This window comes from Chelon labrosus (genome assembly GCF_963514085.1).
Source record: "Chelon labrosus genome assembly, chromosome: 1".
Classification (NCBI taxonomy): Eukaryota; Metazoa; Chordata; class Actinopteri; order Mugiliformes; family Mugilidae; genus Chelon; species Chelon labrosus.
In genome coordinates this window covers 16,375,092-16,390,616 of record NC_140337.1, presented here as the reverse complement: position 1 = coordinate 16,390,616, position 15,525 = coordinate 16,375,092, and the positions used below count along the sequence as shown (strand labels likewise).

The following is a 15,525-nucleotide window of genomic DNA, read 5'->3' as shown; positions in this document are numbered from 1 at the left end:
GCTTGAATGCGCTGAATGAAAGACAAATTATAAAAGAAATACTTGCAGCTTGGTCATGTTGCCTAGTTGGGATGTGCTAAGTCGACTATGAACAGTGTTATGTGTGCAGCTTTTAGTTTGTTTAATATTCTTTTATACATATGTGGCATGTTTTTATGGAGGATGTACTGATGGGGTGGACTAATTAATTAGCATCCATATTAGCTCCATTCATGCCAAACAGTCTGAGAGGCTGGCTGTGCACACCGAACAAGCTTGTCTTTGTCTGTGAGAGAAAACTAGGCCACGCATTGACAGAGAAAGAAGTGAATAAAGGATGGAAAAAGGAACAGGGAGGTATATTTTACAGACAAAGACAAATGGAAGAGAAAAGAAGAAACGTATAATCATGGCATAGGTCAATTACAATAGTAGTAGTGAGAGTTACAGCACATGATAAAGCAATAAAATTACACAGTATGACTCAAAGTCCATGTACACTTAATGTCATTAGGGTTTAAAGTGTTTCTTTTATCAGCTTATCTGTAACTTTAGCTCTAATGATAAAGTTCAACATGTGTGAACTTTAGGTTTCTGCACTATATCCAGTAAATGTAAATGCAGAACACAACAGCAGCTCTCGTCGACTGACTGACGTCTGAAGTACAAACATAATTGTTCATAAAGCTGAACCGGTCTGTCTGAGCCTTTTTTTTTTTTTTTAGATGAAATCAAAGCACCGTTTCCCTGAACTTCGCCCGTCCAGCCCGAGCTGTAAATGTGAGAGCGCCTCAGAGGGATCCTGAAACAATGAGATGAAAGCATGAGACTTCAGCCAGACTGGCCTGAACCGGTCCAGGTCTGCTGCTGCTGTTTTTTTTTTTTCTTTCCTCCTCTTCAGACTCACGCTGTCTGGCAAAAAATAAACTGTCTCACACAGGGATCAGAGGGGGATTCATAGTGAGGCTGTGTGTGTGTGTGTTTGCATTCATGTGAGAGGCCCCCCAGCACTGACTCACTGATACTAAGGTACAGTTTAATGTGTTTTGTCACTTTTGTGTTTGAGTATCACACTTTTCACACTTCCTCAGGTTTGTCTCATGTATTTGGTTTAACTTTCGATCACACAAAAACAACAGTTGTCATTGTTCCTCCAGTATAATATTTTTGCCTGACTCTGAAATGCGGTGTAATATACGGTAATCCTTGCTTATTCCCGTTCTGCCTCAAAGAAATAATGCATGAACTTTGCCCTCATTTCCTCCCTCTGCTTTCAGTGTGACGGCTGAGCGTTGGCTCTCCTTCTCGACTGAAAAAGGCAAAAACAAGGCTCCACTGCATTTCTGAAGCTTAATTTATACGTATGTGTTGAATCTACATCTTAGCTGTAATGTAGTTGGCTAAGTCTTGGTTTATATATTCAGGTCAGCCTGCAAGCATTACATTTCCAGCTGCTCCTTCCTTTCGACCCTTTCCTAAAAACGTGATGGACCAAATCGAGGACAGGCAAACCAAGAGCCAACTCCAACGTGATCTGAGAGGTTTCAGTTCTCTCGCTGACTAGGGCTACTGTGGCGTACTGAAATATCACAGAGCACGCAGTACAGCGTGCTGGCCGTTTGATACATGCGTGTTGCAGTGATGCAGATGTATAAATAAATCTTCACTGGCGTACTCCGTCCTACTTGCTATCTGTGTCACAAAGTTTCAAATGCTGCTCGGATCTTGCAGCATTGGCTCAGTTCGCCTTCTAAGTCCAGGTTGTGGCACAGGTTCCACAGGGCTGAGGCAGCATGTGAGAGAGGTCTTTGGAAAAGACACCAGACATAACTCAGTGCTTTCCTGTTCAACACTTGCTTCACCCTCAACGCATAAACATGTTTGGACGTCCCAGCCCCCTCCTCAGTTGGCTGTCTGCCCTTTCTCCTCATTCCTCTGGCTCCTCCTTCCTCATATTCCCTGAGCTAGGCACTCCACTCTCCCTCTCTCTTCTTTTTCACAAACCTCCAACACCAGCACCTTCAAAACACTGCTTGGACACTTGAGCATTTAGTTAATGAAAGCAGAAAACTGTCTTTTTCCTCGTGTCCTGTCTTCCATCCTTCTCAAATCATCGAGTGCGTTCACATCCACCACCAGCTCTCTATGAACCCGACACTGCCAGACTCGCATGCGATCAACAGGCAGAGATAAAAACAGATGGTGTGTGTTTGTCCAAAGGAAATTGACGGAGAGCAGGAGCCTGAATGTTTCTGTTTGTGCAGAGAGAGAGAGAGAGACGAGGGCCGTGCAGCTGCTCAACACGTGTTTTACTACCCATGATTTATTCTTGGAAATGCAGAAATGATGATCAGATGCCATTTTACAGGTTTCAAGCATCGTGTTTCAAAGCCTCTCACAATGAAATAAAACAGCTGGGATATAAAAGGTTATAATGACACACATCCAAAAATGATCCACCTCTAACTAATGTGTAGCCACAAATACAAAAAGAAACAACATAAAAAAACATATTATTATGATTATGAACTATATTGTGATACAAACAATCTGTTTAGTTGCTCAAAAGTTCTGGTTTGTCTCACAAGATACACAGCAAAGGGTGCCAAAGCACTTCATGTTCCTGTAAGACGAAGCCAGACCAAAACATACATGACACATGCACAGAACAAGCTCTCACATGCAGAGGCACCCCAGAGGAAAAGCAGTGGAGCGAGTTTCCTGTTGATACCTGACACTGCATAAAGATGTTTACTGTGAAGAAAGAATGAGGCAAAGAGGAAAGGGGCGGGATCGAAGGACAAAAACAACCCCTCAAAAAGAGAGGAATCAACAAACAACAAAGTGGGAAAAGATAGAAGGAAAAGTTAAAGAGCGATGTTATCGTCTATATAATTGTGCCGTTAATCAGTCATGATAAGCTTTTGTCTTCTTCCATTAGATGCTCTGCTAGGAAGCAGATCTAATCAGTCCTTGTTATATAGTGTTTGCACATGACAACAGACTCGCAAGAATGTGATCAATGATTACGCAAATGTATAGATCCAAGCATTCAAGTTGCAGCAACTTCACTATACACCTAAATATACTGTACATGTACTCCACAAGTAGGGGCCAGAAACATCCTACAGTACATTATGTACATGACATTAACATTTTTTGGTGCTTTTCCTAGAAGCGTGCCGTGACTGTAGTTCTATGAAGTCCAAAAACAGCTGGGGCAGGCTTGGAGCAGAAGCAGGGAGTTTAGATTAGCTGCTCACTAATATTCTCTTCAATTCAACGCAGGCGGCAACAATACGATTTCAGATAATCTGTCATCAGCAGAAAATGTGGTCAACAACTTGAGGCTTACAAAAAAAAGAGAAGAAAAGAATCAACAAGCTAATTTACATCCCCATGCGGAGAGACTGAATGCCCCTGCCTTTGTTTAAATGTCATGCCTGTCTTTACCGTACATTATGGTAATGATTCAGTTTCTCAGCTGTTCATAGACAGAAAACTAAAAAGAACTGCAATTCATTTGATTTAACTTTGCTGATAGTGTGAGCATCGTGTGGCAGTCTTAACTACATCAATTTAGTCATTTGCAAATGAGCTCTGTGTGGAAAAAACAATAAGATGGGGGTGATGATTGGATTGATCAGAAAATCCCCTTTGATCAAATGATAAAAAAGTCTTCAAAAGGAGCTCGGATCATCAGTCTAACAATCAGCTAGACGTATGAAACTGATTACATTATCTAGTTTGTGGAGTATAAGGGATAAAACTGAAAAAAAACACAACATGCATGGTCGGAGGTTATTCAAATGTGTTTGTTTGGAGTATATGGTGTAGTCTGATGTTTGTTAGTTTGTTTGTTAGTTTGTTTGTACCCATTTTCTGGGAAAACAGATGGAGAGAGACTGGGGGGAGAGAGAGAGAGAGACTATTGGATAGTCACTTGTAGGCGGAGAAGAACAGCAGAGCGGCTACAAATACACTCAGTGAGCCTCTTTGTCAGATTACTAGAGACGCAAGGATAAGCGACCGAGGGAGATTATACGAACCCGGACGGACTATACGCGGATTGCTTCCATACAGGTAAAAATGAAGTTATTTAAATGAGTTTACAGCCACAGATCAAGTTAGCTGCAACAGTTGGTTGTGAATTAAAGTACTTTACACAGCCACGAGACCGGGGACTCGTGGCTGGAGCCGATTTCATCGTCTGTAGAGAAGACGAATCTCACGATTTTTTGGGGATTTTTTAATTTTATTTTTTTTACCCTAGGCTGATTTCTAACTTGGCTCACTTCGATAAAAGTTGTTCAGGATTTCTAGTTATTTTAGATATTTGTTTTTTTTGGTTATTTTTTTTTTATTTTTTTTTAATGAACCAGAAAAAACCGGTCAGCTACTTCCGGTGTGGTAAATAATAAACGTAAATAAAAGTAATAATAGTAACTAAAACGTTGCTTATTCAGTGTAAGAGCGGACATAAAGCGAAGCCTTTTGTGAGTAATTAATAATATAAATATATCTACTGTAATTGTTAAGCTTTATTAATAATGAATGAACGTAATGTACACTTATTGTGAAAGGGTGTAGCGCGTGTTTCCGTTGACACAGCTGAGTTCATGTCAGCGTGTTATTTCATCAGAAACTTTTTGAACAGTTTAGAAGGAGGGGCACCATTTGAAGAGTCTCCGGTGCATGTTTAATGTTTAATACCGCCACATATGTAATAAATACTTACTGCAATGTTGCTGGTTTATTTTCTAACATGTTTTATTGGTTATTGTTTTCCCCTCTTGAGCTTTTTATCAATTATCGTAAAGCTAAGCTAACAGAGGCTAACATTAACTTCATTAGCAGCACCTTAAGCGTTAGTTTTAATTTCCTGACAACTAGAGATATGAACATATTTTATGTTATTTGCTGCTGAAACTGTGTTGCTGCCACTCTTGGGCAAGTTTCCCTTGTAAAAGTTATTTGATTTCAATGGGACAAACCTGGTTAAATAAAGGCTGAATAAAAATATAAATAATAATGAACAGTGAAAACCCCCCACTTTTTTTCTCACACATATCCATTGAAACAATATTGGCTTTTGCTGTGTACACACTGCAGACAAAGCCAAACTAACATAACCGCTTATATACTTCTTCCTGCTCTCCACAGATTTAAGCATGACGGAGATCGACATGAAGGAGGTGGACCTCACGAACGAGGTGGACGCCGAGAAGCAGCCCATGACGGCCGACGGCCAGGCTGCAGGCGGAGAGAAAAATGGCAGCGTCAAGCTGAAGGTTCCTGACGATGAGGTTGCATTCACGGGCCTGTCCAAAGAGGAGCTGATGAAGGTGGCTGGCACTCCAGGGTAAGAGCTTCTACAGATACCCTGCCCTGTTCTGCTGGGAAACTTTTGGACCTGACATGCCATCGTATGGATGTTATTTAGTCATGTACCACCCACCTAGACCAGACCAGCCGCGTTAACATTTTCCCCTCTCATTTCTTTGTGTCTAGATGGGTGCGAACCCGTTGGGTGCTGCTTGTCCTTTTTTGGCTGGGCTGGCTCGGCATGCTGGCTGGAGCCGTAGTGATTATAGTCCAGGCCCCTCGCTGTAAACCCATCCCTGAGATGAACTGGTGGAACCAAGGACCTCTGTACCAGATCTCAGACCTTGAAGCCTTCTCTGAGGGACTGGAAGGTAGAGTATTTGGCGTACATAAAAGTGCTTGGGTCACCGCTTGGCAGCTCGCTCCGTCTCTTCACATATCAAAAGTCTTGTGACAGTGTATTAGGTTTCCTTAGCTGTACAGGGGCCCATATCTGCTGGCCAGATACCACATTGCTGACTACGCAGACACGGCGTGACTAAAGGTCTGAAGGACATAAAAAACGAATGAGTCATTTATTTCATATCTCCTAAGTTGTGCAACCCTGAACTGTCGTTAGTGGTGTAAAAACATTTTTGAGATCTTTTCAGACCTCGTTTTAAACCATAAAAGGAATGTATCTTACTTTCAGGCTTTTATTTTCATTGTATTGCTCTTAAAGACTTTAGACACAGTGCTGTTTTTAGGAGACTACTGTTCTAACAGTGAGTTAAGAGGGGAGTCTCGGGTTTCCTGCAGGCTTGGGGTGGAATTCCAAAAACCACACGTGACCTGGTATTGTTCTCACATGAACGACCTCTTTGTGCTCAGACTTGACATGGCCAGTAAAGGGTGTGAAGCACTCACATGGTCCTGCTTTGCGTCAATGTCGAGCTATAATAGCAGCAGGATTACTGCTTCTGCTTCCTCATTTTGTACTTTGTTATCTCCCACACAACCAAACGGTCTCCCCAGCCTTCTGCCCTCTCTCCATAACCCCTTGACCCTGCTACTTTTCACACTGTGTTGTCTTTGCCACATGTGAAACCCGCACAGACGCAGCACTTCATTCTTTTTGCTTGTCTGTCGGTTTTCTCGTATAGGTGTTGAGGGAAAGCTGGATGACTTGAACCAGTTGAAGGTGAAAGGCCTGGTCCTCGGCCCTCTTCACACCGTCCAGGAAGACCAGCCAAACACTCTGGATCTTGAAGCCATCGACCCATCCCAGGGGACAAAGGACAGCCTGGTATCCATGATGGAAAAGGCCCACAAGAAGGGTAGGCCATATTAAACTACGGTTATTGGAGTTTAAAAGCTCAGATTTGATGAATCATTAATACGAAGTTCATTCACAGTCAGCAGTATCAGACCTGTACACTGTTATTATTAGATTTTGTTGAATCTCTTCAAACACCAGATGTAGTAAGCAAACTTTTGCTTCCTCTTTCTTTTAGGCATTTCTGTGATGCTTGACCTGACTCCCAACTACAAGGGATCTGCTCCCTGGTTCAGTGGCAGTGTTGATGTCATTGTAGACAAAGTCAAGGTGGGTTGTTTTAATGTTTTAATTGACTGTAATGTGCCAGCGCTGGTCATAGGGCAACATTTTCAACTGTTGTCCCTTGGTCAGACGTCCTTCATTCAATGAGTCTCAATGACGTGGTTTTACTGCTGCTGTAGCTTAACTGTCTTCGTCCTCTTTCAGGCTGCAGCCGAGTACTGGCTGAGTGTGGGCATTGATGGCATCAAGGTGTCTGATCTCCATAGTGCCTCAGGCTCTACTGACTGGTCAAAACTTCGCCTCATCTTCCAGAGCAACGACACCGAAGAGACCAAGAAAAAGTAAGTTGCCATTTTCTGACTTCCTGTAAAGTGCAGCGTGAATAAGATATCAGTCTAGGAACAAAGAATATTTAATTTGCAAGATTAAGAGTTAAGTATTTACATGTTATATATATATATATATATATATATATGGGTGATTATCTATCCTTTTTTATATGAAGATGCAAGAAACTCAATTTGGTATATGTTCATAAACTAAAAAATAAGCACATAGAGATCAAAAGCATTCCACAAAGTGACCCCTAGTGGTGATTTTCAAGAATTACACTCAACTTTTTAAACCAGTTTTCAACAATCAGGGAGGTATTTTAATATGTGGAAATATCCAATCAGAATTTCACAACAAGTCCCGTTATAACCGTCAGTTGACTACTTTTAACTTATTTAAAGTGGTCAGTGTTTCCCTGTCTGTTCTGTAGCTGCGACACGACTAACTTGCCCCCATTCTTTCTCTCAGGGCGCTGATGGGTGTAGTGGAACGTATTTCAGCTAACGAGGTGTCTCAGCTGCTCAACACCTCTGGGGTAGACCTCGTCCTGTCTGACCTGCTCAGTAGCAGCAAGGAAGGTAGGCTGGAGATTCCTGTTTGTCTTCACATACTTGTGATTAGTCCGCAGCATCACACATGTAGAGAACAAATGCAAAAAGTAAAAATCTTGATTATTTTTCCTGAATATCTGCAGGCGGAGAGCGCATCAAGGCCATGGACGCCCTTCACAGTCAGCAGAGAAGCATGGGCTGGGGTCTGGGTGCCGCCCAACGGGACCATCTATCTAGACAGGCGACATCTTTGGGCTTGATCCGGCTCTACCAGCTTCTGCTGTTCACCATGCCTGGGACGCCAGTGTTCACATATGGAGATGAAATCGGCCTTGAGGCAGGACAGGTAAGCTATGAAGTGGACCAGCTGTTCGGATGGTTCAACAGCTGTTTCAGAGTGTAACCTCTGTCGTCCTCCTCCTCCTTTTTAGGGTAACAAATCACCTAAGATGGTTTGGGACGTTGAGAAGGAACCTTCTAAAGAAGCTACTGTCAATGAGGCTGCTGAGGTAAGAGTGTGTTCACATTAGATGTCGCTTAGCAAATGCTCACATGCTGTCAGTGTCATTACTAAAAAAAAAAAAAAAAACCACCTTACAATTACAGGCTAATCGTACAGAACGTGCTGGTATAAGGGTGTGGTTCAAAACTCTGAGCGACCTGCGCGGAAAGGAGCGCTCTCTCCTCCACGGCGACTACTACCCCCTCCACTCCTCCAACACCTCCCTCGCTTTCCTCCGTCTGTGGGACCAGAGCGAGAGATACATAACCGCCGTGAACTGGGGAGCAAAAGAGGAGACGCTGAAGCTCAAGCTGCCGCCTACAGGCAAGTTGCAAGAAGAATCCAGTCGAGAGCGAAAATCCCCAGCAGCGTTGACTTTTCGTTTTGAACTAAATCGTATTTTTGTCCCTGCAGATGGAGTAGAATTGCCAGAGACGGCCAAGGTGATTGCGGCAACTGACAAAGACCTGGAGGTACACTCCTTCGTGAGCCTGGATGAAATCAAACTGGGACCGGAGCAAGCAGTTCTTCTGCAGTTCCCCTATATAGGCTAAGGATGGCGCCAAACTATTGGAAGCCGCCTATCTCTTTCTTTTTAAAAAGACACTAATCCTTAAGCTAAAATGATGTATTCAAAAGATGTCTTTTTACCAGAATAAACAGAACTTTATCCAGAATATAAATTAATTAAGTCAAAAGAAAAATTGCCATACAGATGCAAAACATTGGCCAGTATCACTTCATTTGGAATATTTCTTCATAAATGTTTAGTTTTTTACTTTTGCCATTTTTGGAAATGTTGGGAAAAGATTCAGAGACCTTTAATTGAGCATTATGTGGTCTTTTATAGGTTGTTATCATTGTCCATATGTGTGGAAGACATTCCATTCCTGTTCTTGGGGCATTTCCTACGAGTCCTGCTGTATTTTAGTTTTGTTTTTTTGTTTTTTATAAGTTTTATGAAATCCAGTTTTAGTGTTTTAGTTGTATTTTCTTTTAATGCCTCTAAGGCAAACAGGAAAAACAAGTTAACGTTGGACACGTGCAGCAGCTTGAGCTCCTCAAGCGAACCCAAACTGAAGAAAAACGAAAAGAATAAAGAGAAAGTTCTGCACCGACTGCCGTGTACTGTTTATGTTTGTGACAACACTTCTGTGACGACGGGTCTTGTGTGTCGTAGCTGAAGATGATATCAGACGAGATGTTCACTGCCTTTATACCGGCGATGATATCAGATGAGATGTTCACTGTCTTCGTGTCGGAGATAGCATCGTGAGGCGTTCACTGTTTTTTAGTGCGTACAGGTGTGAGGAAAGTGTGTCACAGATGTTAACGGAGGAAGCGCGTCTCTATTGTATCACCATCCTGCGATACGTTTTATAGGCGCATCATACTCCCAACTCCCAACACGTAGATTGTGCACACACCTAAGAGAGAAACTAAGCCGTTCACACACACACACACTTGCCCATCACTCTTCAACTATCTGATGTTAAAAAAAAACCTATTAAATGAAATATTACAATTTCAAATTCATAAGAAAAAGCTTCATTTCCAAGTTTTCTTTACAGAGAACCCTTTTACTCTAAGAGAAATGCATCTTACAGGAATGCAAAGTGTTGCAGAGATTTCTCACGGTGGTCTCTGAACCTGTGTCTTACCTTCTTTCCTGATACAGTAGATGAATCAGCAGTGACTAAAGCTACTAGATGAATGAGATTTTAGATAAATACATAATCCTCCCTTCTGTGTGTACCGCATTTTCACCTTTTTACTAAAGAGATTCGTTTTGATAGAAATTACACACTTGTGATTGAGAACCCGACGTGACCTCTGTTTTGTGGCCTCAGTTGTTTATCTAAGAGGATTAAGTAATGGAAGACGTACGGTTCGTTGTGCTATTTCGACTCAAACATTCAAGATGAACGGAGTCAAAATAATAAAACAAGGTAGCTTGTGTACCGCACACACAATTGATTATGTGTTAAGTGCTGTCGCGTTCAGTTTGAACGGTGGCAAAGGACGAGAGGAAGGCAGGGGAGCAAGAACACTGTTACCTACTGATGTACTGTATCTGTATACACCATCTGTGGTTTTTGCTGTTTACACTCACTGACGTCAAAGTCCCCGTTTGACTTTATCTCACGGGGGTATTTGGGAACGCTGGATCTATTCATCCAACAGTGCTGTGCATGAGCCTAACAGTAATGTGTGGGCCAAGCCGTCGCAGCACGTAGACTTAAACGAGCCTGCAGTAGTTTACCCTCACTAGCGGGAAGAGCATTTGCTCAAGTGCTGCTTGTAAAAATTTTTAACTACTGTTCACTAAAGCTTTTACTTAAACACCACTAGATAAAAATCCTGCATTAATTACGTTACTAACATTAAAATGTGAGTGTTATCTGCAACAAAAGTGTAAAAACTTAAAGGAGGGCATGTTCTGTAGCATTAACTATTACTATATTATATTAATATGAATGCATTTATGTGTAAGCTCATGTTTTTCTGTAGTTAAAGGTTGTCATATATACTAATAATAGTATTTTTGATACCTGATATCTACAACTGCTTTTGATGTCAGCTTTTTTACAACCCGTCTGAAACACAAAAATCACCACAGTCTATTCCATCTCGCTTATTCTCATTTATTGGTGCAATTTCCAGCCTTATCTGTGTTCATTTATACTGCTGTCTTCAGTGTTTATGGTGAATGTGTAATGTTATACAGTAGGGCTAAGATTTTGCTGTTTTGGGAGACTTTCTTGATGTTTAACATTAAAGTTGTCTCGTATTTCCACATAGGATCGGATAAATGTTCAAAATACGCGAGTAGGTAAGCTGAAGAATTCGCTCCATATTCTTGTGTGTAATCTACTGTCATCACACTGACACCTTTCTCATTCAGAAACAGGTTCAAACCCACTCATCTGATAAAAAAAAAAATGTCAAACAGTTCCTCCAACAGGTGTAACAGAGCATAACTTAACTCAGCACAGTTTCGGGGTCTTGACAATACAGTGCCGCCGTGTTGCTGTGGTATCAGAGGGGAGGTTTGAAGTCGACGATACCGGGAATCAGAGCACATCTCGGCGCGTCTGTGAGCGCCCCACGCCGCTGTGAAACCAAACCGCCACCATGCACACTCATGACTGACTCTCACTCTGAGTCTGACACATACTCACGCACCTTTTACGTCTCGGTGACATGAAGATGCATGACCTTTCATCGGCTTTCATGCAGAGACAGAGATCATGGAATACAAGACCGTAATTCGCTCTTAATTGATCACTGAAAACCCTTTGCGATCTGAAAACCGACTAAAAACAGTAGATTGTACAAGCAGAAATCAATCATAAAGGAAGTCACTCCACTAAATAGTCAGGCACTGAGTATTTAATAAACCACTAGGTGTGCATACAAACCATATGTATGAAAAGATACCTCTTGTTTCAGTGATTTTGATGAGCTTCATTATCAAATGTATTTAAATCCCTTTGATGATGAATGGATGTCTCCCTTGAGCCAAAGTCGGTGTTCAAAAAAAAAAAAAAAACCTTCTCCATGCAGTTTTGCACGTCGAGAACCAGCTTCAAACGAACATCACAAGCACGCGCAGCTCTTCTTGAACATTTTGAGGTCCTGTGTCTTGCTCAAGTGTGCTGCAAGCCTAGAAGGGAAAGAGATACCCAGTTACCTCCTCGCTTCTGAATTCCCCCTTGAATATAAAATTATTGTCGATCCTGTCTAGTCTGACTGGGGCAGGATCAACCTGCCAAGGTCGGGTGATTTTCTTAACCTTATTAACCCCTTCGTGTTGCTTATATCTTTACAGCACCTACCAACAGCATAAACAAATTTACTCCAGTCCTATAAATTGATGAAAATATTCACAACATTCACTTGCTAACTGTTAGCTACTTTCCATTGAGAAAGAAACAGGTCCAGAATTCGAGTATTTCTATGATAGATTTTCCCTCTGTATCCACTTCATCCCCTCGCAAAAATCCCATATTTTATCATAGTTTGATCATTTTATGCTACTGTGTAGTTGCAGTCAGTCTATTTGGCAGCTACGACATCTTCCTTTGTTCATATCCTTGGCAGTAGGCAGCTCTTCGGAGCATTACCACCAATTTCTAAACAAGAGTTTAGAAGGAACAGCTTTGACTGTAAAAGTAAAATAGTTTTAGTGTGGTAAAATATATGTCTGCGGTCTGTTTACAATTTGTAAATGTGATCATGAAAATCACATCTCTCACTGAGCTGATGAGGCTGATATGGTAAGCTTTACGTTTCTACGTAGTAGCCGGGCAGGCTGCTATTTACTATAATCGTTATTTTTATTATTTTACGTATTTTACGTATTTTTGTAAACTCCTTTTAATCTCCTAGTTATGACTTATTTTCCATCATTTTATGCATCTGGTATGATACTTTAGCTTTTCCTGTCTGGCAAGACTGGTCAGGTGTTCTACTTTATTTATATATTTACAACTGTATGGACAATGAAAACACTAAGAAGTAAAGTTAAGTAAAAATCTATATTCTAGTATGTGCATTTGCCTTTTCTTTGCAAAAATACATTTAAGAAATAAAATAAAACTGTGTATTTAAAGCTATCTATAGCATGCAGTTAGCTTAGCTTAGCACATGACTGAAAATAGGGAGAAACTGTCCCCGCCCCACAAAGCTCACTATGTTCAATCTAGAAACTTCTCTCATTCCACACATAGACACCTCCCGTCATTCTTTCCCTTCTTGAAGATTTCCTTTTCTTCTTTTATATAAATTTTGTTCATGGATCAGCCTCTCCTGCTAACATCTTCTCCATCTTGTGGCCACGAGGCTAAACTTAAAGCTACACTCATGTGTCTTCCTTCTGGCAACGAGAGTAATTAATAAAAACACTGCCAATGTGTGAGTATGGCATGTGCTCACAGTCTAAAGTTTCTTCTCTTTTTTCACTACTCTCCAGTGAGAAAAAATCCACACCAATCATAACAGATAAATGATTTCTTTTTAGAACTGTCACACAGAACAATTTTATTTTATCTGGATCATCAGAAACTTTTTTTAGCCAGGTCCTATATTCAGTACCATTCTTCCTGACCAACTGATCCAGAGGTGGTTCTGGCCTGTTTATTGCCCTGGGCGAATCTTCGGTAATGACCCCCCTTCACCACCACCCCCTGCCCCAACTCTCATCAAACAAAATTAACATTTTACAAACTAACACACCCTTTAAAATAAGACATCACAGTTTTACCATAAGTATGCATACATCTAGAAAGAACATACAGATCTGGGGTCGCGTTAACTGAATATTTTCCGTCATTGACTGTTTTTTTTTTTGTTAAATGTGACAGAAAAATCTGAAGGCCATCCGTCATTTTGACAGATTGCAATTCACACCCCTGGCCACTTGGTGGCGAGTGACCTTATTAATTGGCTCTTGTCTCTCATCGCAATTTGTGGAACTTTTGTCGGTGCACGATTTCCTGGTACACCGATCACACTGATGCACACGTCAGAACTCGGCTAACCATAGACCATAGACATATATACAGTATATATGTTTATGTCTATGCAGCTAATGGCTACCAAAATGGAATTTACATACCACCGAAGCACTTCAACCCATTGCTTCAACCCTACTGTACCGTCTAAGAGCTGTTTACGCTAGCAGTCCCGTTCCGAGTACGGACAAGACGTGTCGGCAGCCAAAACTTTTTTTTTTTTACCATTTAAAGTCAGTACTGTTCTGAAAAAAGTACTTAAAGTTAAAGAAACTTTAATGGAAAATTAAATGCTATTGAATATGTCTTTATTATCATTTTTAAAAATTAAAGTGACGGGTAAAAATAGATCATGACGGAATTTTTATGACCTTGTCAGTCAAAATGACCGACAACGAAAAAGTCTAGCGCAACCTCTGGTATATATATGTAAAAATAAAATACAGGATAATGTAATTCAGTGGGAGGAGGTGGATGGCAGATCTTTTTTCCACATATGTTTATACATCCGAGAGTTTGTGTTGGCATGAGGTCGAATTTGTCTGGGTCTAGGTACAAGTACATTATATAAAAATGTATAATATATATATATATATATATTTAATATTTACGATAGGGACATTATAACCTTCACGAGTAATATGAGTATAATGTATACATCTTCTAAGATAGCTTTATGAACATTCATGATGGTGTCATATCATAAGTTAAAAGATAAATCATGTGTTGGGTTGTGACAGTATTATTATAAAAGAGGTGAAATTATATCTAGTTTTAGCTGCTAGTTGGACTGACAGCGGCCAGTATAGCGAACAAGCAACATAGCATCAGGCTAACATAGTTATGCTATCCATCCTGTTTCATTATTACATGGTAATATCATCACTCATAAATAGATGACAGCAACATACCTTCATCTCTTGTAGGTTTTAACTCCTCTTCTTATTTCTTTTTTCTAAATCAGGTACCTGATGACTTGGACCTCTTCTTCTCCATGGTGTTAATTTGGCAGTGGAGAATCACTACGTTACCTGTCAGGTAGTGGAAGGTGATAGAAAACCGATTGCAAAAATGTTCAGATTTTTTTTTTTTTTTTGAGTGGCCATGCCATGCTACTCATGTCGCCCATAACTAAGTCCGCCTCTGACCACAACTGATGAATTCATAGAACCTTGGTTACAATCGTAACTTTGCAGCTCATTTTCTTCACCATAATCTCAGTTTTCCATAGGCCAGCTGCACATCCCATACTGTAACTTTAAGGTATGTATAGTTCAAAAGATAAAACTACTTACACTTGTATTCATTTAGTTCTTGTTGAGAGGAAGATGTTTAGAGGAAGAGAGGAATCATGAGGATCTCAATTTTTTAGCTTCCACACACACCGCCCTAAGTTAACAAAACTGACTTGCCTGGTTTAATTCAATCTGACAGTTTCACAGGAAGCTATTAGAAACACATTTTTTCTATTTTAGGACCGAGCCAGACTTACTGATACTCATTGCGTTAATCTGCTCATCTAAGTCACGGCAAGAGAGCAAATAAGTGGATTTCCCCAATTGTCAGGTTTCTTCCCCCCTCCTTTCCCTCCAGCTATGACAGAACTCCAAAACAACTCAATAAGAGATAAGACAATTCGCAATAACAATAGATTCACCGGACGTAATTTGACAATGGTGACTTAGAGATCCAGAAGCTGCATTTGCATGTTTCAGAGTGACACGATGATTATGAGCATTGGGCGTCTATATGCGTGGGTGTAAGTCATTAGGGTGTGTG

The 15,525-nt window shown here is 40.8% G+C and overlaps 1 protein-coding gene across 1 annotated transcript; it reads left to right on the top strand.

Annotated features, from left to right (window-relative positions):
* Positions 1-3,914: 3,914 nt before the first annotated feature.
* Positions 3,915-9,349, top strand: slc3a2a (solute carrier family 3 member 2a). Its single transcript, XM_084541485.1, has 11 exons — positions 3,915-4,062; positions 5,143-5,341; positions 5,491-5,675; positions 6,447-6,620; positions 6,798-6,889; positions 7,049-7,185; positions 7,646-7,755; positions 7,872-8,074; positions 8,160-8,237; positions 8,335-8,554; positions 8,645-9,349. The coding sequence occupies exons 2-11, from the start codon at positions 5,151-5,153 to the stop codon at positions 8,782-8,784; spliced, it is 1,530 nt and encodes a 509-aa protein (XP_084397611.1). The 5' UTR covers positions 3,915-4,062; positions 5,143-5,150; the 3' UTR covers positions 8,785-9,349.
* Positions 9,350-15,525: the final 6,176 nt, after the last annotated feature.

Bases quoted from the DNA above. Each gene is read 5' to 3' on its own strand.
- slc3a2a (XM_084541485.1), top strand. From the start codon at position 5,151: ATGACGGAGATCGACATGAAGGAGGTGGACCTCACGAACGAGGTGGAC. The intron at 6,621-6,797 runs GTAGGCCATATT...TCTTTCTTTTAG, and splicing joins GGAAAAGGCCCACAAGAAGG to GCATTTCTGTGATGCTTGAC. The intron at 6,890-7,048 runs GTGGGTTGTTTT...GTCCTCTTTCAG, and splicing joins TCATTGTAGACAAAGTCAAG to GCTGCAGCCGAGTACTGGCT.